This window comes from Sturnus vulgaris, chromosome 2 (genome assembly GCF_052056855.1).
Source record: "Sturnus vulgaris isolate bStuVul1 chromosome 2, bStuVul1.hap1, whole genome shotgun sequence".
NCBI lineage: Eukaryota > Metazoa > Chordata > Aves > Passeriformes > Sturnidae > Sturnus > Sturnus vulgaris.
The window spans coordinates 26,188,987-26,215,187 of NC_142244.1; the positions used below are offsets into that span (position 1 = coordinate 26,188,987).

Here is a 26,201-nt window from a genome sequence, read left to right on the forward strand (position 1 = left end):
CTGCATCCGGGCTGCAAAGCCCTTTTCTGACCCAGGCTCTAGGGGGTTCAGTGCAAATATTGAGTACAGCCCCAGCTGGGCTTATTATCGGTGGAATGGCCCCCACCATGTTAAAAACAAACTCTTTCCAGGGGAAGCTTCAAGGTGCATTTATTTGCTTTTGTCTCATTAGCCAGTATCTACAGCATCTGTGCGCTTCACAGTCCAGACAAGCCACACTGCAAGACCTCAGTGTAACAAGAGAAGCACTCTACCCTGGAAAGACATGGGGAAACAATTCCCTGTACTGCAACCTCAGGAAAACACTAGCTTCATCCTTCTGCCCCAAGGTAGGATCTCCTGCAGTTCTTTCAACCTGCCAGCTGCTGGATGAACTTATTCTTAGAGGCCTTCCTCAACTGTGCAAACTCTGTGCCTTCCCCAGCCAGCCTCCTCCAAAAGCTGTTGGCTTCTCCCACATGTGGGAGACCTCCAAGGAAGATGCAGATGCTACAGAAACCAATGGTACGTATGGCACTCTGGCACCTGGGGTTAAGGTTGCAACTATTTGAATTTCTGCAGGAGAGCATGAGCACACAAGCAAAATGAGCCCTGCTAGCTTTAATAAACAACATGCTAGCCTTACATGGAGAGCAGCCCATAAGATAAAGAACCTCTTCACAGTCTCTGAAATCTTACACACAGTCTATTTGTATATCTGCACTGATGGTACCACAGATACATCCACAGAGCACAACACACCCTTGTACATAATGACAAGGGAAAAACATTGTAGTTCTGCTTGGCTGGGGCCCAAGTCAGGGTAGTTTTGCTCCTAACCTTTATCCTCATTATATATCTTGGTTCATGGTTACAGTGATAACAGTAATACAGCACCAACACAATGTTTTTCCCTGACAGCATCCTGAAACATCTAGAAACAAGCCCTTGTCATTCATTCCCTTCCCAGAAGTGGGGAAAGCAAGACCCAGGTGTGTGCACTCCCCACCGTGTAAGTGTAGAACAGGGCAGGGATCAGACACAGCCTCATACTCCTCAGCTATGTTGTGCAGGCAGCCTTCCTCCTACCACCTGCTCTCCCAAGACTGGTCATGGAACTGATAACAGGTACAAAATGCAGAGCCCTGGGCAAGAAAGAGCAAAGTAATCTGAAAGGTGAATGGAAAACACAACATTGGTGAGGTGGTGTGTTTCCCCACTGGAAAAAAAATCAGCATTTTCCTATCCAAGTCGTCAGTACAGCAAAAGAACTCCCAAAAAATCACATAAAGCACTGCCCTGCTGCTCCTTTGCTGATGTCAACTCCTGCAGAACAAAAAGGATGAGGTTGTTCAGGCACAACCAGTCCACTGCCAGAAGACATCCCTCCAATCTCTCTGCATGCTGCAAAAAAACACAAGTTGGTACATGATAAAAAGCAGACCCTACTCCTTTCTAGCCCGTATATATCAGTATACTTGTGCAATGATAACCAAAATAGCTGTGAACTCCTCCAGTGACTCGAAGTACTGCTACCCCATCTACTCACCAAACCATCTCCAGGAGGAGGCAAGGATGTGTAGTTCTTAACTATATTCTTTGGTGCTTATTTACTCTGCATATTTACATAAGAACCAACAGAATTTGAAATAAAAGCCTTTTCATGCACACGTTCATATTTCCCCATAGAGAGGAAGGACAGCTTCATCTCCACCGTTCCCCACACTTCCAACAGAAAAAATGTATGTGGGCAGGGTAGGGGGGGATAGCCATGAGCAAAAGCCACGATCTGACTCTCCCAGCAGATGACTTCTATTTGCACTCGTTAGCACTGCCCTAGCATGAGCTAATACAACCCCCTTGGGTAATTTAAATTTATAAAAAAATAGAAAAGAAGGGAGGGGGGCCGGAAAGCCTGTATTTCTATATTTAGGAGGTTAGGATAATCAGGGTGGAAGAGCCCATCTGTTTGGAGTTCACTCCAGCTGCTATGGATGCAGAAATTTGTCTATTTTCTTTCCTTTTGCCTGTTTCGACTTGTCCTGGCTAACTGTGAGAGAGACACAGAGAGCGTGATGTACGACCACAGCCATTTATGTCTAAAACTGTGCACCATCCCGTTGGAGTCACAGCAGAACCACTTGGAATAACCAGGGCTTTTTCCATGGGAGTGGAAAATAGTAATAATAAAGTTTAATATTGTTTTTGTTATTATTATTGTTATTGCATTATATTTTTATTGATACTGTTAATAAGTCTATGTTTACAAGACTGGAGACAGAACAACACAGAAAGGCACAAGACAAACACACCTTAGACCTCTATAAAAGTCAGCTTTAAGAAGGCAGCCTCCCATCTGCCGCATTTTTCTTTTGGGAGATCATCCCAAATAAACCTGAATTTCCGTGGGGTGCCAACTCATCATCATTGGCACTAGCCACTGGATGGAGACATAGCCACACTTCTTCTCAAACCAACCTCTTTTGCCATTTTTGTCCCAAGGCTCCATGAAAGTGAGCTAAATTCAGAAGCGGCCTTTGATCTCCCACCTTCCTGATCTAACCAGGCTCTGGTCCTAAAATAATGAGGATGCAATTACTTCAAGAAGTCTCTTGATGCCATTCCTGTCATAGACAGGGATGCCACAGCTCTTGTGGAATATATCACTGACTTTGTAAACCTAAAGCAGTGCTACTTCTTTTGCTGCTAAAGGCATCTCTGCAGTGTGTTAGGACATGTGGCACAATGTTGGGACCATTTGCTGTTTGCCTTATTTGGTACCTGTGATTGCTTTTTAATTTCAATATTTCAATGGTCATCACTGAGGTCATAAAAGGTGCCAGGGATGAGCAGTAAGCCTGGATGTATTTCATGTGATTAGTGTTCTGAAAGCCTTAGAAAGAGAAGACTGTGCAATATTCAGAATTCCACTGCCAGCTTTTCCTACAGGATCCACTTCAGCCCTGGTGCTGGAATCACAGTACAGTACATGAATCAATAAATAGAAATATGGGTCAGGGAATGCACAGTCCAGGCACTCCCCAGTCCTCCCTGCAGCACACACTCCTAGTCCAGATCCAGCCCTCATTTCTCCTATCTGACAAACATTCCTTCACCTTCCCAACCACATGAAGCTGAAACTCTCCCACTGATTTCCATGTATACAAGATTGGGATCTAGACCATCACCTAAAGGGCAACAAATGTGTACAGCGGTCCAGAAACCCTCTCTTTGGAAGCAGCCATCCTCTTATGGGTGCAAGTTTCTTGCATACAAGCACCGATAGACATTGACGACCACATTTGGCAGGCTGGTCTTCATGATATGTCTGGTCTGGGGGTTTGGTGCACAGCATGGCTTGGGTGCATTTCTGATCACTGGCATGAGGAACAACACTTTACTCCTTTGACTCTCTGCTCCAAGGAGGTCATTTTAGCTCTCTCAAGTCAGCTGGGACAATTGCTTTTCCTCACCCAAAACTGACTGCCTATTTCTGCAGTTGCATCCCTCACATCATCCATCACCCAGAGGTGGCTCTTTCTCTTCCCAGTTTTCCAGACCGCCCTCTCCTGAACTGCCTGTTGTCTTCTGTTAGGTACTTCAACTCAGTAAGTCCATGGGCCCTGTGGCCCAGAAGCATTTGTTTCCTTGGGACACAAGGCCCCTGCAGCCACCCCTCCTCTGACAGAAGAGCAAAGTCCTTAAACGTGTTCATTTTCTTTTCATAAGGTTCATGACAGGTACAGGTGAGGTACTCACTGCCATGCTCCACCCTCTACTACACACAGGAGACCCCACAGAAGTCAGCCAGAAGGCATGAAAGGGAAGAATATGAGGTCCCACTGGTTCACAGACCAAAAAAACCCAATTATTTAACTGTGCCTTCAGGCTGGCCAATGAAGCGTCACCTGTGTTACAGAGCTGAAGGGTTTCAGAAGTTTCAGAAGCTGCTTTCCACAATGTGCACAAAAGTTGCACACAAAAATATAGACCTTCAGCAGCTGACATTGTTGCAACTGTTCTTCAAGATGCTAAAGTAACTCACACCTATTCCTTACAGACACAGAGAAAGTTCTACTTTCTGTGATGCATTATTTGTATTACTTTTGTCAAGTATTATTTAATATTTCCAAATTAACTTTTTTTAAGAGGGATGATAAGACAATAAAAGTACATGGAAAATATTCTGAAAACTGAGAAATCCTAAAAGATAAAGATATAAATACAAAACTGAAACTAATGGCTGAGATTTTGATTGGTTGCTTCTTTGTTTTTCAATTCTTCATGCTATTTTCTCCAATATTTAAGGAGGGGAAAAGCAGAGTGACATATAAGAAACTTCAGATAAACTGCCTTGTATTTGATGAAACCAGAAATACTGCATCTTAACATTTATATCATCACTCCCCCACACTGCCCATCTGAAAAATGCAGCGCCCTGTAATTACAGATGAGGAAACAAAATTCTCTTGTATGTTCACTTTCATGAAAGATAAATTTGCTTTGTTCTCTATTTTGCTCCCTATTTCGGAAAACCACTTAAACATATGCTGAAGTTCATAATTTGCCACTCTACAACTTATGCATCTATTCAGGAATATGCCTGAAGTCAGGCATATGCACAGCACAGTGTGCTGACTGTGGACCTTAGAGCGTTGTGTTCATTTCTGCATCTATTCTAATTTAGTGACGTAAATGTACAAGGAAGTAACACATTTGCAGCAATTTTAGCACTCACTGGCAAAAGTGAGTTTTGAACTTGCCTATCCACACAAACGGTCTGAAAAATTATTAAAAATTAATAGCTAATTCTTGATACTTTTCAGAAACTGCTTAATTCTAGCAGCTTAATTCTAGCTTAATTCTAATTACTTTGAGCTGTCAGAATAGTGAAATACTATGGCATGAACTTTCGCTTTGTATCATTGCTGAGCTAAACCTGGAGCTGAAATGCTGCTCCCCCTCTTTGGAAACAGTAAAAAAAAACCCAACAAACCTTTTTATGAGCATGTGGCATGTCAAATATTATTTGTAGAAGCTATTCAGTAAGTAATTTCAAATAAGTAAAATGCAAAGAAATTGCAGGATGCTCACAAACAATTTTCAAATAGAAATGGAAGAGGAATTCATTAAATAAATTATTTGCTATAAATTATTCACCTACCTCTAATCTTACTACCACTTAGACTATAAAATTCATGCCATAAAAGATACAGGATTCATGCCATAAATGATACAGGATACATAACAAGGCATCATTAACTTATGGAGTTTCCAGTGCTGCTTTATCTTGACTGTACTGTTATATGTGCATTATATATTATGTGCATACACATGCATTAAGACAGTCTTTTGGCTTTAATGGACTTTGAGCGTAATACATTTCTGTTTTTAAAGCTAAGCTAAGGAGACCTAGTCTGACTTTAGCCTGCAAATTGATTTTGAGCTCCAAGGCTGAATAACTCTTCAAATCTGAGGGAATAATCCAAGCTGTACTTTGAGCAAAGCCAAAATGAATGGAAGCCTTACACAGTTTGTTAATTTAATGAGATTTCCACAACTTGGGCCCATTTCACATTCACAATGAGAGGTGGACATTCCTTTGCGTCCATCAAGCCACACAGTGAACATTTGCATAAAGGTGAAAGGGGTGAGGAGAAACTGGAAGCAGATCACTGGCAGGAGACAACAGTGGCCTTCTGGGACCCACTGGCTCTGCACTGAATCACAGTGTCAACAGCATCACCACCTGAATTGCTTTTCCCCTCCTGCAGCTGCAAGAGAAGCTGCCAGCTGTGCCCTCTGTGCTATATGGCCAGAGGAACAAATTCCAAAAAGAAACCTAAAATAGACTATGAAATTAATTTTAGCCATGAAAGCAAAATCCCAGAAAGGCTTCTCACTCATAACCAAGGATGAAGGCAGCTTTTTCTTCTTGTTTGTGTCCTGATTTGTTCTAACAAACTGTTTGCACAGTTTAGAACACTTCTTGTTTCACTACTTGTTTGGTCTTCAGCAAATGGTTTATTATTTTATATCATAACCGTTTACTTTTAATTAAAAGTACAATGATTGCCACTGAATTTCTCCATTTGTGGAAAACTGATACAAGTTGTCATTCTTTGGTTATGGAGAAAAAGAATAAAAAAAGATTCTTGCAGTTGTCAAAAGAATCTCTCAATTATCTCCAAAGCAAATTCTATTGCAGCAAGTTGCAATTAAATGCTACTCCTCACCATCCATGCACATTTTTACCCCTTGGAAAGGAAAGAAGAGTTGGTTTGGCAGAGTTTCATCAACCTGGACTGACTCATAGCAGGCTCAGTCCTTGGCCCAGTTGGATGTCAGTTGCATTTGTCCAACCCAGCACAGAACAGAGGCCCTACACACAGTGTTACTACAGGCTGGTATTTCCAGAACTGAGTGCTTGAAGAGACCCCCAGAGGAGGCAAAAGTATGGGGTCCACTCACATCAGAGACCTCTTGAAGACTCTGGTCCCAGGTCCTGACATACAGACCTCAAAGCTAAATAAGCTTTACTGCAGCAGTTTCTGCATCAAACACAGGGAGAATAGCTGTGGCTCTGCTGACAAGACTGCTTCCACTCTTGCTTATTGCCAACATAAATTCACATCAGCTAGGCTGTTTTAAAAGAACCTGAGGGAATTGTGTGCTTAATTCCCATAGGTATCTTATAAAATCCAAATTGTAAGAGACAACGATCTATTTTTTTTTTCTATTTTCAGGGTGAAGCCGCACTATGGATAGAGAGTGGATAAGGAAGAAGGGCTGCATTAGGCCAGATGGAGACCAAGGTTCTGTTAAGCAATGAAGAAAATATTTCACAATGCCTGAGGATTAGACTCACTCTTCTCTATAGCAACACCCTGGCTAGAGCACAGCATAGACATGAAGGGTTCTGAAAAATACATGGGCTTCTGTGTTGATGCTCCTCATCTCTTTCCACAAAGTGACTACTAAAAGCAAAAATAGAAGGCTCTCCCTACAAAGGCAGCACACAGTAGACACATATATTTAGATTACTGTGAAACAAACACCGATTTTTGTCCAAGGTAGGAAAAAGGTACCCTGTGCTACAGAGAAGGGGAAAGACAAAGACAACTGAAGTCATCCTGAAGCAAGGAAAAAGAAAGAATCCAGACCTCTGGGGTAGATTCAGCTGTGGTATAAACACTGATGTTAGCCATATTCAAGAAGGTCAGGAATAAATGACAAAGCTCTCAAGAGCCTGACCTGGAGGTCCATCAGGTGCTAGATGTATACAGGACAAGCAGTCATCTTCCTGCATGTCAAACAAGTAATTTCAAACCCCTAAATAATTGGTAGGACACTGCAGCAGAAACAACCCTCAGGAAGGACAGGACAGAACACCTTTTCAGTCATTTTATTTTGCAGCCTTTTTGACTTGCATAGCTATCCCCCTTACCCAGCTGAGGATGTCACATATTGCTTTTCCTCCCCCAGGAGACATCGATTTGTCACTAGGGCCACTCTTTTGACACTACCCCCCAAGATGTGTTTTCTACCCCTTCTGTTTGCTCAGATCACAGAATTTGCAGCACAGAAACCCAGTGGCAGCAGGTGGGAATGGAGCCCACATTCCCTAATCGCAGTGCTCACAGCAAAAAAAAAAAAAAAAAGAACTTCCCCGATCCCCTGGTTTTTCCCTTACATTTCCCTTACATGCATAGCATCGCTGCTGCTGAATTGCAGCCTCAGAGAAAGGAAGGAAAGAGGCTCAAAAGGCAGCTAGGAAACCCACCGTCCATTGGCTTCCCTCCGCACGAGGCGATCGGACTCCTTCTGCTGCAGTGACTTGGCAAGCACACCTCGCTCTGATTCAGCACCTCTCCGGCACTCTCTGTCAATTATTCCCACAAACTGCTGACGCCGGAAGGGCTATTTGCAATTAGGATGCAACACAAGCCGATGGCGGTGTGATGCCTCAGCTCCCCCACTTCACCTGCAGCGGTCCCCTTGCTGTGAGCCCTCTGGCTCAGGGCTGGAGCTCCCAGCGAGGGTGAAACTGTGGGGGACAGGGCACGTAGTGCAGGAGGGCTGGAAGATGGAGACCAAGGAGGTGGGAGAAGCCTGCCTGCGCTGTACCTACTGTGTGCATAAACAGACAACTGCTGGCAATGTGGCAGCTGAAATGCAGTCTTGCAAAAGGAAAAAAAAAAGGCAAAAAAATGCAAAACAGCCACTGGGAATAAGGGCGAGAGCAGCAAGAACAGATGAAACTATGCAAAAAAGCTATTGTAGAGCTAGCACAGTGCATTCTCCAAAGAACAAGCAAAGCGCAGCCTTGCTACAACTCCGTGCAGCTGAGAAACACAAGCCTGCTCTCTTTGTCCAAGGCATTTCCAGCAAGGCGAGGGAGGCATTGATTGCAGATGAGTCCTGTAATAAGGGCCCAGGGCGCACCAGCTGTTTCAGGGGCAAAAGGAAGGGCTGACCTTGACAAGCCAAGGACATTACAATTCTGCAGACAGACTGAAGCTATTCTGTCCCTCTGCCAAGTAGCCAAGGTCCTCTCAATCTCTCCGAGTCATTAGCTCACACAGCCAGAAAGCCAAGCAGGCCTGTGCACCAGAAGCTCCACAACCAATGGAGACGTTCAGACAACAACCCCCATCACTGTAAGATCAACCACACAGTTAGTTATGGAAGCAGCCCAGAAATCACACAAGCTCAGCAGTGCTCTACAGAAGCCCTCCATCACCTTCTGCTTCACTAAAGCAACCCATCTTCCACCCATCCCTGTCTCCTTCTCCTCCTCCTAAAGGGCTGTGGGGAGCTCCAGGCCCCCTTCAGTGACACAGGCAGGGAGAGGCAGCAGAGTGAGTGATGCACCCCTTACAGGAGCTCCCAGGGACTATTTAACCAAGAAGCATGGATGTATTTGCTGAGATATCACCTCTAAACCAAACATTTCAGAATGCAGCTAATGCTGGTAGACCACATGGTCACAGGTCAGAGCAGGTGGTGTGGAGCTGGAGCAAAAAATTCCAAGAAGCACTTCAGGTTTGATGCAGTGAACCAGCATCAACTACATCAACCAACTACAACACGATGCAACAATCTCTTGATACAGCCATACCAACCAACAGAGTGTCCAACACGCCTTGCAGTCCGTGTGCCCACAGCCACAGAATTCATGACAGACTCCTGCCCTGCCCAGAAATCCAGTGTGGGTAAAGAGGCAGAGACATCAAACTGCAAGATGGGTGATACACAAATATCACCTAGATAGCCAAGGCTGAAGAGGGAGAAAAGTTAACTACAAAACAAATCTCACTAAAGCAATCTCTATTTCCCCATGGCCTCCTGATGAGGTAAGGAATATCTACTGCATGTTGTGGAATGAGAGGAAAGGAACAAAGTCAAAGAAAACAGAAAAAAATAATGACTTCAGCAACATGTGCAGGAATTAGCTAAGAGTCACAGCAGGTTACAATTCTGCAGCATCTGAAAGAGCATAGGTAGGACTTGGAACAACCTGTCCCAGCACACTTAGAAGAGAAAATGCTGCAATTGATACAAAGATACAAAGTAACAGTGACTGCTACATAATCAAATTTAACAGCCCTGTGAGACAAACAGTACCAGAACTTTGCAATTTGCCTCTTACACATTAGGGGGAAAAAAATAAATAAACAAAACAAAAAAAACCAAAACCATAATAATAATAATAATAATAGTAATAATAATAATAGCAATAATAAACCAAACAACAATTAAAAGCAGAAACGGTGGAAACAGCCTAAATCCAAAAGCAGAAGAACTAAAGCTGTTACACTGTATGGTGGTGTGTTGAAGCAGTCTCAGCACCTTCACTGAAAAGGTACTCGGTACCCTAAACAAAAAACTGCTGAGAAGCAAGAGAGCACATTGCATGGCCAAACAAATGGAACAAGAAATGATTCAGTCTAAACAGTTACTTCATAAAATTGTAGCTAGGACTGAGAGCAAAACTGAAGACCAACTGCAAAAGCCAAAACCCAAACATTTCAGTTCCACTTAAAGGACAAATCCAGAAGTGTAGAACAGTTAAAGAAAGAAATTTCTCAAGTGGCTATAACTAGCAAAGACACGCAAACTCTTGCTAGGTCAGTTAGTTCTTGAAGTTAGCATGCTCCTCATAAGAGAGGCTACAGGCTAACCTGGAAGTGGCAGCAGGGCTTGGTTAAACCAGTCCAGTACCCTAAGCCCATAAAGTCACATAATAAGAGACAGTTTGATCTTTGCTCAGGGGAACCTGTGGCCCTGCAATTCACTCTAATTTTGGAAGGAAAAGGACATGACTAAGTAATTTGCTGTCACTTCAAAGTGCACCTGCTAAACTGTTCTGGGCAGGATGCCAGTTCAGTGCCAGGCCTGTCCCCTGCTTGCCTGCCATGGGAACTCTCCCGCTTGCCTTGCCCCCAGTGGGGTTCGGGCAGGCTGAGGTCAGGCTGAGTCCAGAGCTGCTGCCCCACTCTTCAGTGCCCAGGCTCAGAGGCATGGGAGACCCTCTCCCCCATCCTCTCTCTGGCCCTGATTACAAGGGATTACCTCCAGGTTTCTAACCAGTTCTGGGGTGATTTAATCTATTCCTTAATATCTGGAGGAGAGACGGGAAGCTGGCAAAGTGATTTGGGCTGGCTGACACAAAAGAAGATTGAAAGAGCCTTCCAAGGGATCTGACAAAGCTCAGCAAGTGGGCAGCATAATACAGGATGAAATTCAACATTACCAAACGGACAGTAATAAGACTTGAGAGAATAATCTGAACTACTCATATACCATGGGGCTCTAATTCAAACGTAATCGCTTGAGAAAAATATCTTGGTATCACTGTGAACGGCTCAATGAAAACATCTGTTCGACATAAAACAGTGGTCAAAGAAGCAAGCAAGCTGTCAGGGCAGAGGCTGAAAAAAAGGATGATGGAAGTATTCTAATGCCACCATGAACACTGAAAGTGCACCCTCAGCTGGAATTGCTCTGGTTACTTCTGCATGGCACATTTGAAAATGCAGAAGGCAGAGAGAGGTTTCATCATTCACCAGTCAAAGACACTGTTAAAAGACAATGCTAAAATTGGGACAATTTAACTTGGAAATTAGTTAAATAGAAAGAAATTATCAAATGGGAATGAAGAAGTGAAACAGGTACTTCTCTGTGGGTTTTGTTTGTGGACTTTTTGTGTTTGTTCATTTTTTTCAGACAAAAATAAGAAAAGTTGTTCAGCATAACCAAAGAGTAGAAAACATGACCAGACATAAAGAAAATATTGTCATTTTCCTTTTCTGTTTTTACTTTTTCTGCTTCTTCTAAACACAGCCAATAATTAACTACCAGGAATGATTAGCCGATGTTATAGTTAAGTCAAGAGCTCAGCAGAAATCACAGAAGCCCATGCATTTATAAGGATACTGGGAACATCCACAGATACGTCAGGTAGAACAAAAAAAACCCAAAAATAGAATGAGAAAAAGCGTAACATCGCTATACCCTCATGCTTCCAGGAGTTAGCCAACTTCTAATAGTGGGGATTAAGAAGTAATCCTCCCAGTGGGCCTGCAGAGAGGGTGTGCCAACCCACTTGCTCCTTATAGAGGCTGCTAATATGCTGAGCAGAGGGAGAGCAGAGCCTGCAGCCCACCCGCAGCCCCTCCGCTCGGGAGGCCAAGGGATTGGTGTCCAGGGCCATTGCACACCCACCCTGCTGGACACCAACTGAGGACACTGCACCAGGGGGCTGGGTTAGCCCAGCTCAACCTGGCCCCTGGCAAGGGGAAAGTTTTACAGCTGCTGCTTTGCAAGTGGGGGGGCCTGCCTGAGAAAAGGGAGGAGATGGATGCTTTATTCGCTCTGCAGTGGTAGAAGGAATACATATGAGTTAATTCATTTTATGGCAAGGAAGTGGAGTGTGGACATACCCTAAAATTAAGAGAAAATTGGGTTGTTAAGGCATTGAAATCCAGAGCAATAGATACACCAGCCTATTCCTAGGGCAACCTGTAGCACAGACATGACACCAGACTCCTCTTTGCTAAATGGCACCAGTTTCCCACTGAGGACCTCCCATGGAAGCATCCAGATTTGGCCATGACAGCAGAAACCAGCAGGCTCACCTGGCCCAGGACTCTTTAGACAGGCTGCTGTAGAAATGCACCACAGATTGTAAACAGGGTGTCATTGCCTCCCCACAAACAACACTCAGCTTCAGCATTCCTGTCAAAATCAAAGCCTATAGGTAACTACGTGGAGTTCAGACACTGGCTTTCTCCTGCTGATGCTTGTGAAGCAGAAGCTCACGTTCTCATAACTAGGTTGGCTTATGAGAGTATGAGAAAATAAATGCATAAGTTTCTGCCCCTAAGTAAGCAATCTGATCAGCCTAATACCAAAATTACACTTGCAATTATCTTCATGCAGAGATGCAAATCTACAAGTACTGCTATGCTGCCAGGAGGAGAGCTGTGGCTCTGCACACGCACGAATATTAAGGGACTGAGCTCAACCTGCTCAGGTTCTGATTTCTCCAGTGTCTGTTCCATAACGGGAAACAAATATTAACAGATATTTGCTGTATTTCTTAAATAGAAACTTGACTCTTTCAGTACAATGCTCTACAGCACAATGAATAATGAAAGGACAAGAGCAGTGCCACATACATATATAAATGGTGTTTGCATACATGTGTCAAGATGGCAAAAATAATTGGCAGAGACTGTGCACAGGTACAACCAATCGCTGCAAGTTGGTTTTTGTTACTGCTCTTTTTAAATGCCCTGTAAAAATAAAAAGCAGCAAGTAACTGAAGTTACTTCCACTAAACCAAAACTTATCAAACATGGGGTGTTTTGTAAAATCATAACTATGTTTCAAAAGAAAAACAGGGAGGAAAAAAGTAAAAAATACAGAAACATCCAATTTAAACAACTTAAGCATTTTTCTTAAGCAAAGAAAAATTTTGACTTTTCACGTCAAAATATTTTTTGCTTAAGGCATTTCCTTGTATTATAACAATACAACTCCACAAAGAGACAAAATATCAGTGTCCTAAGATGGAATTTCTCTCCAAAATTTCCTTTCAAAACCATCAAAGCATTTGACTTCTACTACCATTTAGAATGAATCCAAATTCCTCAATCTGGATGAAATACAGCAGCCCAGCTCAAGCAATGAAAAAAAGGCAGAAGCCAGGACACGAGTGATCTCCAAAACCAAAGAGATGAAAACTTATAAGAAAAAAAAAAGGAAAAAAACAACCACCAACCTTAAAAGTTCACTGTGCACACTGTGCACAGTTAAAATGTTGTCTTTTCTCCCTGGTGCACAAGACATGAAACAGTTGCAAGAACAAAGTAGGGAGGCATATGACCAGAAGCCCGGTAATTGTGACTTCTCAAAAGGAGAGGCTGGGCAAATATCCTACTTAACAGTAAGAAAATAATTTAATCTCTGCACACATCAGTTTTCCATGGTATAAATCAAACTAACTGCCCTCACAAAGTAAGTTTGGAGACTTTCAGTCAGGTAATGTTCATAAATAATTTTGCAAACACAAGGTAGTAATAACCAGAGAACTGTCTTTGTTACACTGCTGTCTGTTAAACAACCAGGAGCTAAATTTTTCTCTGAACGCTTACAAACGGGAAGGCAGCATTAATGCTCCACAAGGAGGAAACTACAAAGAACAGATTTTCAGTGCATGCACTTCTCCTTGAAATAAACTGTGTTAAAAGCACTTTACTTAAAAAGCACGATGGTAGTAGCATCCTGCTAAATATAGATGACTCACCACAATTTAGTAGTGAACATCCCTAAAGAGGTCCATTACATTATTGCTTAACCTGCTGCATAAATTTAAGCATCCTCCTGTGGTTACAGTTTGCTTCAAGATACTCAAGATTACTACCAGCATCCACTGACCTTCAGTGGGTCACAAAGTCGCTCTAAGTCTTGCTTTCTCCATCTGTTCTATTGGTACAAGAATAAAAACACTACTCCCGCATGAAGGCAAGAAAAATAATTCCTAAGTTTCCTAAGTTAAAGAGTTGTTTATACCATACTTTGTATATCCATATTACTACCGAGCATCTAAATATAGCTGCTCCTGAGGCATTCTGAGATCCTTTGAGAAAAGAATCATATAAAAAGAAAATTGGAGTTTAGGCAATACTGAAGAAGTAGAGATAAAGAATCAGTTTCCTTAAAAAAGGGAATTATGTCCACTTCAGAAAGAAGTGGTTAATGCATCTGTGCCTACTGCTGGTGACCAAGGCCAGGTCCCAAGCAAAATGATTTATCTACATGTCACAAAACCACACAGCTTGACACAAATGGCAATCTGTTTCAAAAAAACTGCAAAAGCACAGGAAGGCAAGGGACTGACACAGTGCTCCCTTTCTAGGGCTGAGGACCTGGAACAGGGTTGGAAAGCATGGGTGGGTAGGACAAGGATGCTGCAAGGCCAAAAGAGTTTCAGTTGTGACAACCTCAGACTGACAGGAGGGCAACTCCAAAATGTCATGTGAGAAGTTGTAGAACTGCTGTTGCATGAATCCACCACAGCCAGCCACCCTCACCTCCTGGTCTTGCAAGATCCATCTGCAGTGGACTGTAACACACTGAAATCTCACCTGTTGCGATTCTGTGTCACAGGATCCAAATACCATGCAGTTAAAAAACATGTCAGTTCTGCACTCTGACTGTAACCGATGTGTGATTTCTATCACATTTGACAATTTGCAGGATGCTATTTCTAGAAACATAGGAGGATTGATTGGTAATCCAAGGTTTGGTTTCAAAGGTCTAAAGAGAATTCCCTCCTATCTTTCCCTAAATTTCTCCTGGAGAAATATTATTTCCACAAAAAAACTTATTATGTCTATAAGGCTTTAGGGGGAAAACATAGATGCTGCTCTTGGCCCAAGACCATTAAATATAGATATAAGAGACACAGAAAATGGGCAACTAACACCAGTAACAAAGAATCGTTGTTATTCTATAAATTGCCAAGCAACATAAGAAAACGGCACTATAATAATTGACTTAAATGTCACTAAGAAGTCTAATTTTATTTTATTGTAGATATAAAGTGTGAGAATGATGAAATGACCTCCAAGGTCTTTTTTTCTCCCAAATAACTTTCTTTTTTTTTGGTATTAAGTGTTTTGCCTGACTATACACTCTTACAGTTTCAGATCCTTTTACCTTTAAATCTTACTTTTAAATTAGGTTTCACTTTGCATTTGACCCCTCCTTTTTCTTCTATCCTCTAAACTAGTCCAAAATCTCAAAAAGGGGAAGAAAATTTAAAAATCACTCTTCCTAACCATACTTGGCATCCCAGAGCAGAAACACGTTTATTAATCTTCTGCAAATGTTGTTTAGAAAAAAACCTCCCAATTTAACTTCGGCTTTCCTGGGTGTATGTCTGTTCCATATCCCTTACAGCGTTTTCTTTTCAAACTCAAGAACCACTGAAAACATGGCCATGCTGCCTACCACATAAATAACTGTGTACCACAGGTATTTTAATCTACCACCATCTTCTAAAGACTTTTCCTAAGCCAAAATTTAAAAAGCCAAGCTTGAGACACAGATGCTTCATTCAGATAATCATGAAGTCTTAAAGGAAAATACAAGAAAAACCATGACACTATTGCAGATAAATATTTCATGGAAAAGTGTGCTTCCACACCTAGTTGTCTCCAATGCCATTATCCCCACATGCCCTCAACCAAAAAAAAGTAAAGTAAATATTGAGTCAATCTTTCTGCTTAAAAGGATAATTAAATACCCCTTTAATTTTAACCTTATATCTGATTATTGTTGTATGTTTTTTCAGTGATATCACAAAACAGAAGTGCTTCACTTATATGCCTCTAACGGGTGCAAGTCCAGTAACTCTATAGATATTTACACCTTGCAATGTCTGCAGACAAAAAAACCGCTAGCATTGAGAATCTGAAAATAATTGAACTTGCTTTCCAAATTGGGAAAAGGACAAAAAGCAAATCAATAGTGTGAAGTATGAAAGCTGAGGTTATTTCTTTCAATTTGATGCTAGTAAACTTTATTTTTTTTTCCACAATTCATGTATTTGAAGACAACAGGTGCAATTTCCAGTTAACGTATGAGACTCAGACTCCCAAACATTTTTGAGGACAGGAATGAAGGGTGTTTTTGAGGCTGAGGCATTGGTGAAAAGTTCATTTATCCATCACAAGACCTGTTTCTAAAGAGGTCTTAGGCAGAGGAGAAAGCCTGCTGTGCCTTGCAGGATAGTGACAGCTAAACACAGCTACTGAAGCAGCAGACCACCAAGATGCCCACTGTGAGGAGGTTTCATCTAAACCTTGCTGAGACATCTCTGGTCTTCTCATGGGAGATCCTGTCATTACTTACTATCCTCTTGCTGTCTCAGGGACCTCTTGCATCAGGTTTCCCAGTTTCCCAACAGTGAAGGTGGCCTAGCTGTCCCAAAGCTGTAGGCTGCTCACTGCTGAGCAGAGCTCTGCAAAACTGCTTAGTGAGTGTCTGCATCAAAGGGCAGACCTTAAGAAAATTGCCGTGCAGACCTCTGTAAACCATAACTGAGCAGGCTGCTCTAAAGTTTAGCATTATTTGAAAGGAGGCATTGCCACCTGATCAACAGATGAGTATGAACATCTTGCACTTGGTAGTTTCTTCTGCTGCCCTTAATGCAGCACCTCCTGGTGCTCCCCGGCAATGCACTAAGTGATGTGAGTAGCATCTGTCATATGCAATTTGTTTCCTCTCCTCACAGAGACCAGGGAACACACCTTATTTCGGAAGGGCTATAGGAGGCGGGAGGTGGTGGAGTCTCCACGTCCCCGGGGGCAGGCACGTATCTTAAAGCTGAAGAGGTCCGCCGCGTGCCTGGAAGGAGGAGGCAGAGGAGAGGATGGGGAAGGGGGGACACAAGGGGCTCCGAGCAGCCTCTCACCATCTCTGCGGAAAGTTCCCTGCTGCCTCAGGACCTGAGGGATAGACCGGAGCTTTCCACAAAGGTGAGCTTACCAAGGGGCTAGGCCCAGACAACTGAGCCTAACGTAAAGCCCAGTTTAAAGCAAGTTTTACAGCACCATAAAAAAACCCCAAAAACATGTATATATAAGAATAGTAGGAAGGATGGTGAAGCGGAGGCAGTGGAAGGAGCCGAGCAGAACAGCGCTCCTTCCCCACGCCTGTCTGCAAAAGCACTCGCCCGCCGCCGCATTCCCGAGCATCACGGGCGGGACCGCAATCAAAACTTCCCCAAGCGCAGGGCACAGCCGTAGCACCGGCGGCAGCGACCCAGAGGCCCCAGGGCGATGTCCCGTGCGCGGGTGCCGCGCCCCGCTCCGCCCGTGCAGCAGCACTCACCTCTCAGAGCCAGGAGCGCGACCAGGGCTGCCAGCACCCACCTCTCGCTGCCGCGGGGGCGCCGCCGCGTCATGCCGAGCTGGGCGAGGGGCGCGGAGCGGGCCGCCGAGCCCTGCCTTTTCCCACGGCCGCAGGTGCCGCCGCCGGTGGTTCCGCCGCCGTCCCGGGACCGCCCGCTCGCGGCGAGGCTCCGCCGTGCCCCAAGCTCCGGTCGCCCGGGGAGGGCTGCAGGCGCGATGGCCGGACCGAGAGCGCAGCCTGGCGGCCCCGAGCCGCCCCCGCAACCCGCCGGGCTGCGGCTGTAATCCGCCGCACGGCACCGTCCCGGCGCGCAGCGGCACGTCCCACCACCCTCCTCCTCTCTCCGCACAAACTGGGGCTCCCCGCCAACCTGGCTCCACTGCATCCGTACGGATGCTACACGGGCCAGGGTGAGGAGGTGCGGTCCAGCGTAGGGCTGGAGATTGCACCCCCACCGCTTCTCCGGATCATCGCGGCAGCGTGGGGGCTTCTTCTTTCCAGAGCCTGCCTACAGCTGCATTGAAGACCACAGCGGCAGCATACAGCATAATATTTAGGATGGTCTACATGGGACTAGTCACCGCTGCAGAGCACAGTATAAACACTGCAAAGGTATGAACCACTCCAACTCCGCTATTCAGGAGCCTGGGAAACACAAGCATTCCGCTCTCTATAAAACCGACCAAGGTACCTCTAAAGGATGTGAGGCAGTTCTTACAGTTGGGGAACTGCAATACTATTTACCACAGGAATCGCCAACAAGTTGTGTCACAAGCTTAAGTCAGTGCAGTTCTTAAGGCTGCACAGAAAAATTGATCAGTTGAAAATCAGCACACATCAAGTATGTATGTAGAGGGTAGAAAAGGAGGAAAGGGCTCCTTTATGAATTTAGAGTGATCTTCTGGGGGAAGGAACAAAGCAGAAAGCTTGCACAGAGCGACACCTCACGCACAGCGGGCTCCCTGTCCAAGTCTGATCAGGGTAGGTAGTTTTGCTTTGTGAAAATAAGCAGTTTGACAAGCAAAACCCTCTAACAATTCTGTCAAAAGTCCAATTGCTTCATTCCCCCACCCAAAGATTCCTCCCCACCAACACACAGCTATGCAGCCTTTGCATCCTGCAGGCAGCAAATCCACCTTGTCATGCTTCTCCCTACCTTCTTCCCAGTCGCAGTCCCTGGGAGCACTCCCCTGCCCATACTACCCAGTTACTCAGCACTGTTCCAATTTCGGCCTCCTCAGTTGCCTCAAAAGGTGCTCTGGCCCTTTACATGGCCGCACTACCCCAGTTAAGTGGGATGAGGGAGAGCTGCACCTGAAGCGAAGATGGAAGGAAAAGTCTCACGGGTAGAAAAACAGAAATTGCTTTAAGCACCATAAAAAAAAGCAAGCTGGTGCCCATGATATCAGTATGTGGCAAGCTAACTACCATCTCACCAGCCTAAGTTAAGTTCTGCCTTGCCCAGCATCAGGTTTTGGCAAACTTCTATCAGACGACTAGGTAAAAATATCTCTCCAGCAGTCCAGGTTTACCAGTTACCTTGGTTCTGAAAAAAAACCTGCTAACTCTGTGTTACAAGGAGCAATGTTTGACCTACCCTTATCAGGCATGAAAATTGCTGACTGCCATATGATCTGGGATTTCATTCACCAAGTGAAGGCTCAGAGAGGCAAGAAGGCATCACATGGTGACTCGGGAGATCTCTGGTCTCTTTCCAGGTTGGTCTGCTGTCTGCTGCATATTCTCCAACATGAAACCTGATGTTACAGATGTTCTGACAGTTTTAACACTCTTGCAAAGCACCTTCCACTCCAGCCCTGCCATGCACAGGCAGGCTAAAAGAGGATTTTCCTCCATCAAGGAGCTAGCTCTTGGCAAAGGCTCAAGCAGCTGAAGCATAACACTTTAGAAAAGCATCGAAGGGAGAGTTGTAGCCCAGCTGTTCCCCTCATTCTGTGGCAATATGGGAACTGAAGTTTTCTCAGACTCTCTCAGATCGCTGCTCTTCCCTCCAGCTGACTGGCTGCATTTTTCATCAAGCAAAAGGACAAAGGAGCATGATGATTTTATGATCAGAAGCAGTACCAAGAAACCCCCATCCTTGTGCATACACACAGTGACCACGTAGATGAATACAATGGGTATGTCCACACATTCAGCTACAATGAAGGCCTATGAATGTTTCTTGCCAAGCATAACCTCTTTCACCAAAGTCAAGGGCAGAGAGCACAGAGCGTGTTGGGCACAGTAGCCTGCCACTGCCCTTACTCCTGCAGACCACTTCCAAAAATGAAAAGATGCAAAGACAAATCAAGTGAAAATAAGAAAAATTGCATATTATCGCTAGGACTGCCACACTGCTTTACTGGTCTGCCAAGACTTGGAAGCTGTCTCGACCTAATGGAAATAAATGTGTTTTTTAGTATAAACAAATGCCATCCCAGCTCACTTTGGACTGTTCCTTGCATCCTGCTGTGCATCAGCTGGCAGGTAAACAGCAAAGATGAGTTCAACCTATACAGTAATGAATTCATGTGCTTCCTAAAAAGTGCGGTGAGCATAATGTGAATCGAGAGCCTGGTGGTCAGAGAAAGCATTTCTGCCCAAAATGGGACCAAAAGACTCCTGATGCAAGCTGCTAGGAGCAGGGAGCATTTTAATCAGCTTTTAGATCTGGTCATCACAGCAGATACTGTACCATACCTACAAAGCACAATGACACAGCAAGTGACTTTAGCTGCTTCTTGCAGCAACTGCAAGAGCAATATGTGGCCACACTCCAGAAGGATGGAGCAGCTACAGGAAATAATAATCTTCAGATGCACCAGTCAGTCCTCTCACTCTGGCTCCCTCTTCACCTTATCACCACTTCCAAAAATAGCTTGCAGATTGTACAGAAAGGATGTGGACCAGGACATACTGTTCCTGGGACTCTGTATTTCCACTTTAGCTGTCCTTGAGCCTTCCCCAAAATATCAGGCTTATGCCAAATATTTATCCAGCGAGTGCAGCACACTCCAGCCAGTTGGATATTAGAGCCATGAGCACAGATACTTGCTGCTGTAGCAGTCAATTTTCCCACCAGTGAGTGTCTATACCTCTTCCTTGCCATCGATGGAATAGCACATAATGGATAGAGGAGATATGCTTTGCCATATCCCAGGCATCAGATGCTGGCAGATAACTACTGACAGACTCAGCTGTGGTGCATTGCTCAGAAGAAAGCACACAGGATCCTTAAAATGAATGGCCAAGATACTTCCAAGATTGTGCATGCTAGGATAGGCAAGGACAGGAAAAAAGAAAAAGAAAAAGAAAAAGAAAAAGAAAAAGAAAAAGAAAAAGAAAAAGAAAAAGAAAAAGAAAATACAAGAATAAGAAAATACAAGAAAAAGAAAAGAAACCACTCCCACCATTTTCTTTCGAAATAATTATGACAAGTAATGTAATTCTCATATCTCAATGTGTTGGGTGTTGATTTTTTCCCTTTTCCTTCTGTGGAATTTTTCCCATTGTTATGCTAAGAATTTGTAGCTACACCTTGGCTCAGATATCTAGTAACAGTTTCTCTCGCAGGGGATGGGGAGAGGGGGGACACTGGAAAGGGAGGTAGGGGCAGCTGCCTGCCCTCTCGCTCTCTCGCTCACTCGTGGAGTCGGAGGAAGATGGCCGGTGCTCCTACCTAGCACCCTCCCTGCAATCCCAACGCCGGGAGCCACGTTCCCTGCTGTTGGACATCGCTCTGCTGCTCTCCCACTTCATCCTACTACCTCCGGGCACTCTGCCGAGCACCACGACCGACACCGTGAGGGGGGAGACGCTCCTCCATCCCTCTCACCCCTGGGCCGCTGCCGCCATCACCCAGCCCCTTCAGCTGAGCGGGACCTGCCCTGCCCACAGCACCGGGAACTGAGCACAGGGAGAGGGAGCCTGCGGCCAAAAAGGGACTGGAACTGGCTTATACTGTTCTGTTTTGTTGTCAATTTTTATAGCTGTTGTTGTTTCTTTTGTTTGCCTTGTTAGATATATTAGTAAAGAACTGTTCTTCCTATCCCCATATCTTTTGCCTGAGAGCTCTTGATTCCAAAACTATAATAATTGGAAGGGAGGGAGTTGCACTCTCCATCTCAGGGAAGGGGCTCTTGCCTTTTCTTAGCAAATACCTGTCTTTCAAAGCAAAACACATTGAAAAACATCTTTGTGAGTCAAATTTGAAAAGAAAGCTTTTCTCCAGGATGATGCTACTTCTTTCCCCCCCTTTTGCCTTAATATGGCTCTAAAAATCCAGTGAGGACACAGTTGGGTTCAAGGGCTGCAATAGATGCCAGGTCTTACATCACCATTGCTGTCTCCCAGCTTGTTACTGGGTTATCTATTATCAGATGGGAATTTATTGAAGGTGATATTCCTTACAAATTGATCAAAATCAGCTTCAGTGAGGTGTCCTTCCAAGATATAAAAAGATGGATAAAATTGAATCAGTTGATTATTAATAACTTCAGTCTGTGGAACTGGTTATCTCCCTTTGACAGACAAAATAGTTTGCAGATTGAACATTTTAATCCTATCTGAGAATAAATATGACAGCCCTTCAAATATACACCAAATTAACTATGTCTATACCTTTTCAATAAAACTAATTCAAACAAAACCTCAGATTTATTTTGCTGAACACCTGTGTATATAAAACAGAGGTCACTAAATAGAAGAAGAAACAGTGATAACCCTGTCAACTCATCTATTACATATTTGTTTCTACTTGCCACAGGACTGGTTATGTGGGAATATTCTCCCAAGTGTAAAAGTCTGTGGTTTTGAAAGCCTGTATAGTGAAACAAGCAGAAGCATCAGCACTGAGAGAAGTGGGTATTTACTGGCTTACTCTCATGTGCTCTCACTGTCCAGCATCAGGTGCATTCCAGTGCAGGTGCTTTGAATCCAACACATGGCCAGCGTAGGCTTTTGGGTGAACCCTGTCCATGTGCTGGTCAGGATAACCTGATCCCTGCAACAGCAATGGCCTATGCTTACATGTCAGCCAAGTAGTGAGACCTCAGGAATATCTGAGGGGAAACCAGCCCTGAAAAGCAACCAAAAACAAACAGCAAATTTCCACACTCCTTCGATGCCAGACGACAGGAGCGGATGTGTCCATGGAAACCCGGGTGGTTTAGGCATACTTTCAAACTTCCCAGCACTGAAGTACGCCACTGCATTGTTTCTTTCTCCAAGGCCACTTTGACTCAAACAACAAAAGCCATCTCTCTCTGCTGTCCCCACTTCATGGGTAGGGAGCCATATAGCTAAACCCCTGAGCTGAGACACTGCTTCCCCTAGACCTTTCTACCCTCATGGGCACACTGGTCTGGTTGGTTTCTTCATCCCAGGCCTGTAGTACCTGTGACATGCTGATTTTGCTTAGTGCACTGCAAGGTGCTCCTTTCCACAGTAGTATGGGAAATATATAAAATTCTGTGCACCCCATGCATGCAATTTCTGACTATCCTGGAGTATCCCAATGCACTTTGAGATAATCCAGAATCTAATCTGCATAGATTACATCTCCTGAGTTTTCCTTGGCTGTTCCCACAGTAAAAGCAAACTTCCTCAGCTACAAAATCCTCTTCTCTCCCCTCTTTTCCTGCCTAAAGTCCCCTAGTGTTCTGCTGTCTACAAAACCAAAGCTTTTAATTTAACATTTTGAAATCCTTCATCTCTCACTCACTCCCCCATATCCTGCCCATGCAGACATATTTGAAACAAATTGGTCCCCAACTCTCTGACTAAAATCTTTTATTTGGACATGCTGCTCTTGCTCTGGTTAACAACTCTCCATTGTACCCTGTCAGACACACATTGCCATCTCTCTTAGGAAACAGGCGATGCTGCATCCACATGAAAACATTTCATAATGCTGCCATTTATATAACATCTTTCTAAACTGTACATCAACAGATTTCCCCAAATTCTAGCAGTAGGTGAATTAAATCTTCCACTAAACATCAGCAAATCGTGGTAATGACAACTGTTCTAAGCAGCACACACCATAAAGCCCAGAAAATGGAAATCAATCACTTCCTCCTTTTTCCCCAGAACTGCTGAAAGAATTTATTACACACAACTGTGACAGAAAATAAATAGATTACAAAATTGTGAAGAAATACACTAAAGTTAGGAATCACGTGGATGTATTCCTGTAGTTGTGATACAAAATGGGTCTTTGAGAATCTTGTTTAGTAGCAGTGTTGCTGTGGCTGTGATGGTCTAAAGGTATGTGAGGTGCAAAAACTTGTATGGAGAAGCAATAATTTTTACTAGACCAGCTGATGTAGCTGAAAATACCAACACGCTTTTGGGCACATTGACCTGAAGAAGAACTTCCATGCTCGAAAACTAATCTGATTTTTTCCTTATTACATCTGAAGGTCTAATAAAAGATATTGCAGTCTTCTACATTTCTTAACTCTTTGATGTTCTTTGGCAATTAGCAACCACACTTAACATTTTTTCAGCCACATACTTGCTTTTCCAATGAGGACTGAAATGGATAAAGAATCCAGGAAAACAAGATGCTCCAATCCCTGTGACAGTGGACATATGGCCACTTCTCTTAATTTTGATATCACTAATGGTGCCTGTGTCAATAAATTGCAAAAATAACTTTTAATCCAATAAGTTACCTACAAAGGCCAGAGATATCCCACATAATGGTGAAAACTCTAGGGATACACCCTGGAGAGAACCGGACAGGAAGATCCACATGCAGCAAACACCAGCTCTTCAAGCTCATAGAGCAATGTAGGTTATCTCTCTAACACCTTCATGGCTGCTTCCAGTTCCAAATGGCTGCCTGGGTCAAGGACCTCAGTAATGTCTATGTTACTCTGGAGCTGAGCATAGCATCTCTGTTGGACTGACGGAGGAGAGAGTTCAGATCTTTGGTATTCACTGTGCAATGTACCCAGGGATGAGACAGGTAACCTATGCAATGATGAGAGGGATACATGTTACTGGACTAAAGGTCAGTTTGGGCAAGGTTTCTCCCCTATAAAGCATGATGGTATTATTACCACCACACTGAAGTAGTTGTTAAATACACCTCAACCCCCCTCTCAGTGTTTTCATGGGACAAATGTTCAGCATCTTCTGAGTGTGACTTAATCCTTCAACACAGGAAGCCAATGGCATCCCAAGGGTGACTCCTACAAAATCTCAGCAGCCATATGACAGCAAATGTAGGCTTCTGTTTAGAAGCAACTTAAGAATGAAGTAACATCAGAACAAAGCTAAGCTTGCACTTTGACATGACCTGCTGGCTAACATTTCTAATTTCCCATGCTCCACTTCAGACTCAAACCTCTCCTTTGTGTGGCATTTGCGAGGCTGCTGGGAAGCTGCCCCAGAGCCCGTGCCAGCTGATTTTCCTTTCATCTGTCCTGCAAGAAGTTTAAACCATTCTCTAAATCACTGCTGACAGGAATGCAAAGTTCCCAAGATATTATTGACAGCATTTTTTGCTGTTGCCTAGTGCTAGCCATGGGCCAAACAGTATTTGTGAGAGTATAGGGCATCTGAAGAGTTAATAGTGTCTTGGATATGCACAAATTCAGCTCTGCTGAACATCCCACGCTGGCACAATATGACATGGATGCCTGTGCAAGGCAGGGTGTACATAATTCACGTTTGCCTGGACCAGAAAGGATTTGTTTCACAGCAAAAAGAGAGTAGAACTGTTTTCTACCATGCTCTCTACATAATGAAACAGTCATCAGGTGAGTCCACCAGAGCTGGGATTTAAGCCAGAGGAAGAAGTCATCAGAGCTGACTTAAGGACAGCAAGAAGGATTAAACTCTGTCCTCACCAGACTTGAGGGCCAAGATATCAAACTGAATCAACAGCCACTGTTGGAGAGTTAAAAAATAGCTCCATGTATAACATAAGGCAGATCTGCACCTCCCATCAGTGTCAGACAATGACAAAAGGGGAATTTTCAAGATGTGTTCATTAGTGCTCTTTCTAATGATCATTCAGGAATTTTAACTGCAGGGTCAATGCCAATTAACTAAAATGGGTCAGAGTAAAGAGTCTCCATTTCGCACTACAGTTTTTAAATAAGTTGGCATTTAGGACTCTTAAGCACCTTTTTGATGCTCACATAAGCATCCCAGACACTGTGGTCCCACGTAAACACAAACGCCAGAAGGTTTTTTTGCTGAATCTACTCCCGGCAAACTTCTGCTTGTGGTCTCAAGTAAACATAAATGCCAGAAGGTTTTTTTGCTGAATCTACTCCCAGCAAACTTCTGCTTCCCTTTATGTACATAACAAGGCATTTTCTCCTCCCTACACTAAGACCACTACAGGGTCATAGAAAGTAGTGATGTCTCAGTCCAAATCTTGTTTTCTCCAGGACATCACAGGAATGTAGCTATAGTTCAACCACTTGCCTTTAATTGTGAATGTAGGACTTCAGTCTCCAGAGCAGAGTTGTCAGCCCTGCACCTTCCCTCATGCCTGCCTTCATTTAGTGGTGCTTAAAAAATGTATGCTTAAAAAGCAAAGTTGAGTTGTCTAAGTGCAAAGGAAAGCCTTTTAATTAGAACTCAAATCAAAAGAGGAGGGGGAAAATGAAGGAAAAGCATAAGGTGATTCAACATTTCCAAGTTAACTTCCCAGACCCCTCCCCCATTCCCTCCACCTCTTTTATTTTTTTTTCTCTGAGTCTACCAAGATGACAGCCCCTTTTGGGCCAGCTGGATGGAGGAGTGTTGTCTATAAAGCATTGCATTGGGAC

The 26,201-nt window shown here is 43.9% G+C and overlaps 1 protein-coding gene across 3 annotated transcripts in view; it reads right to left on the reverse strand.

Moving 5' to 3' along the window:
- The window catches only part of IGSF11 (immunoglobulin superfamily member 11), a 112,465-nt gene extending 94,944 nt beyond the window's left edge, over positions 1-17,521 (reverse strand). The window contains exon 1 of one of the 3 annotated variants that reach the window (XM_088158975.1): positions 17,386-17,521. In XM_088158975.1, the coding sequence (XP_088015101.1) occupies positions 17,386-17,458 (73 nt within the window). In that variant the 5' untranslated portion in view covers positions 17,459-17,521. Of the gene's footprint in view, positions 1-7,762; positions 7,973-16,802; positions 16,874-17,385 lie in introns of those variants that run through there. The other 2 variants (XM_088158979.1, XM_088158977.1) reach the window with 2 other exon arrangements.
- Positions 17,522-26,201: the final 8,680 nt, after the last annotated feature.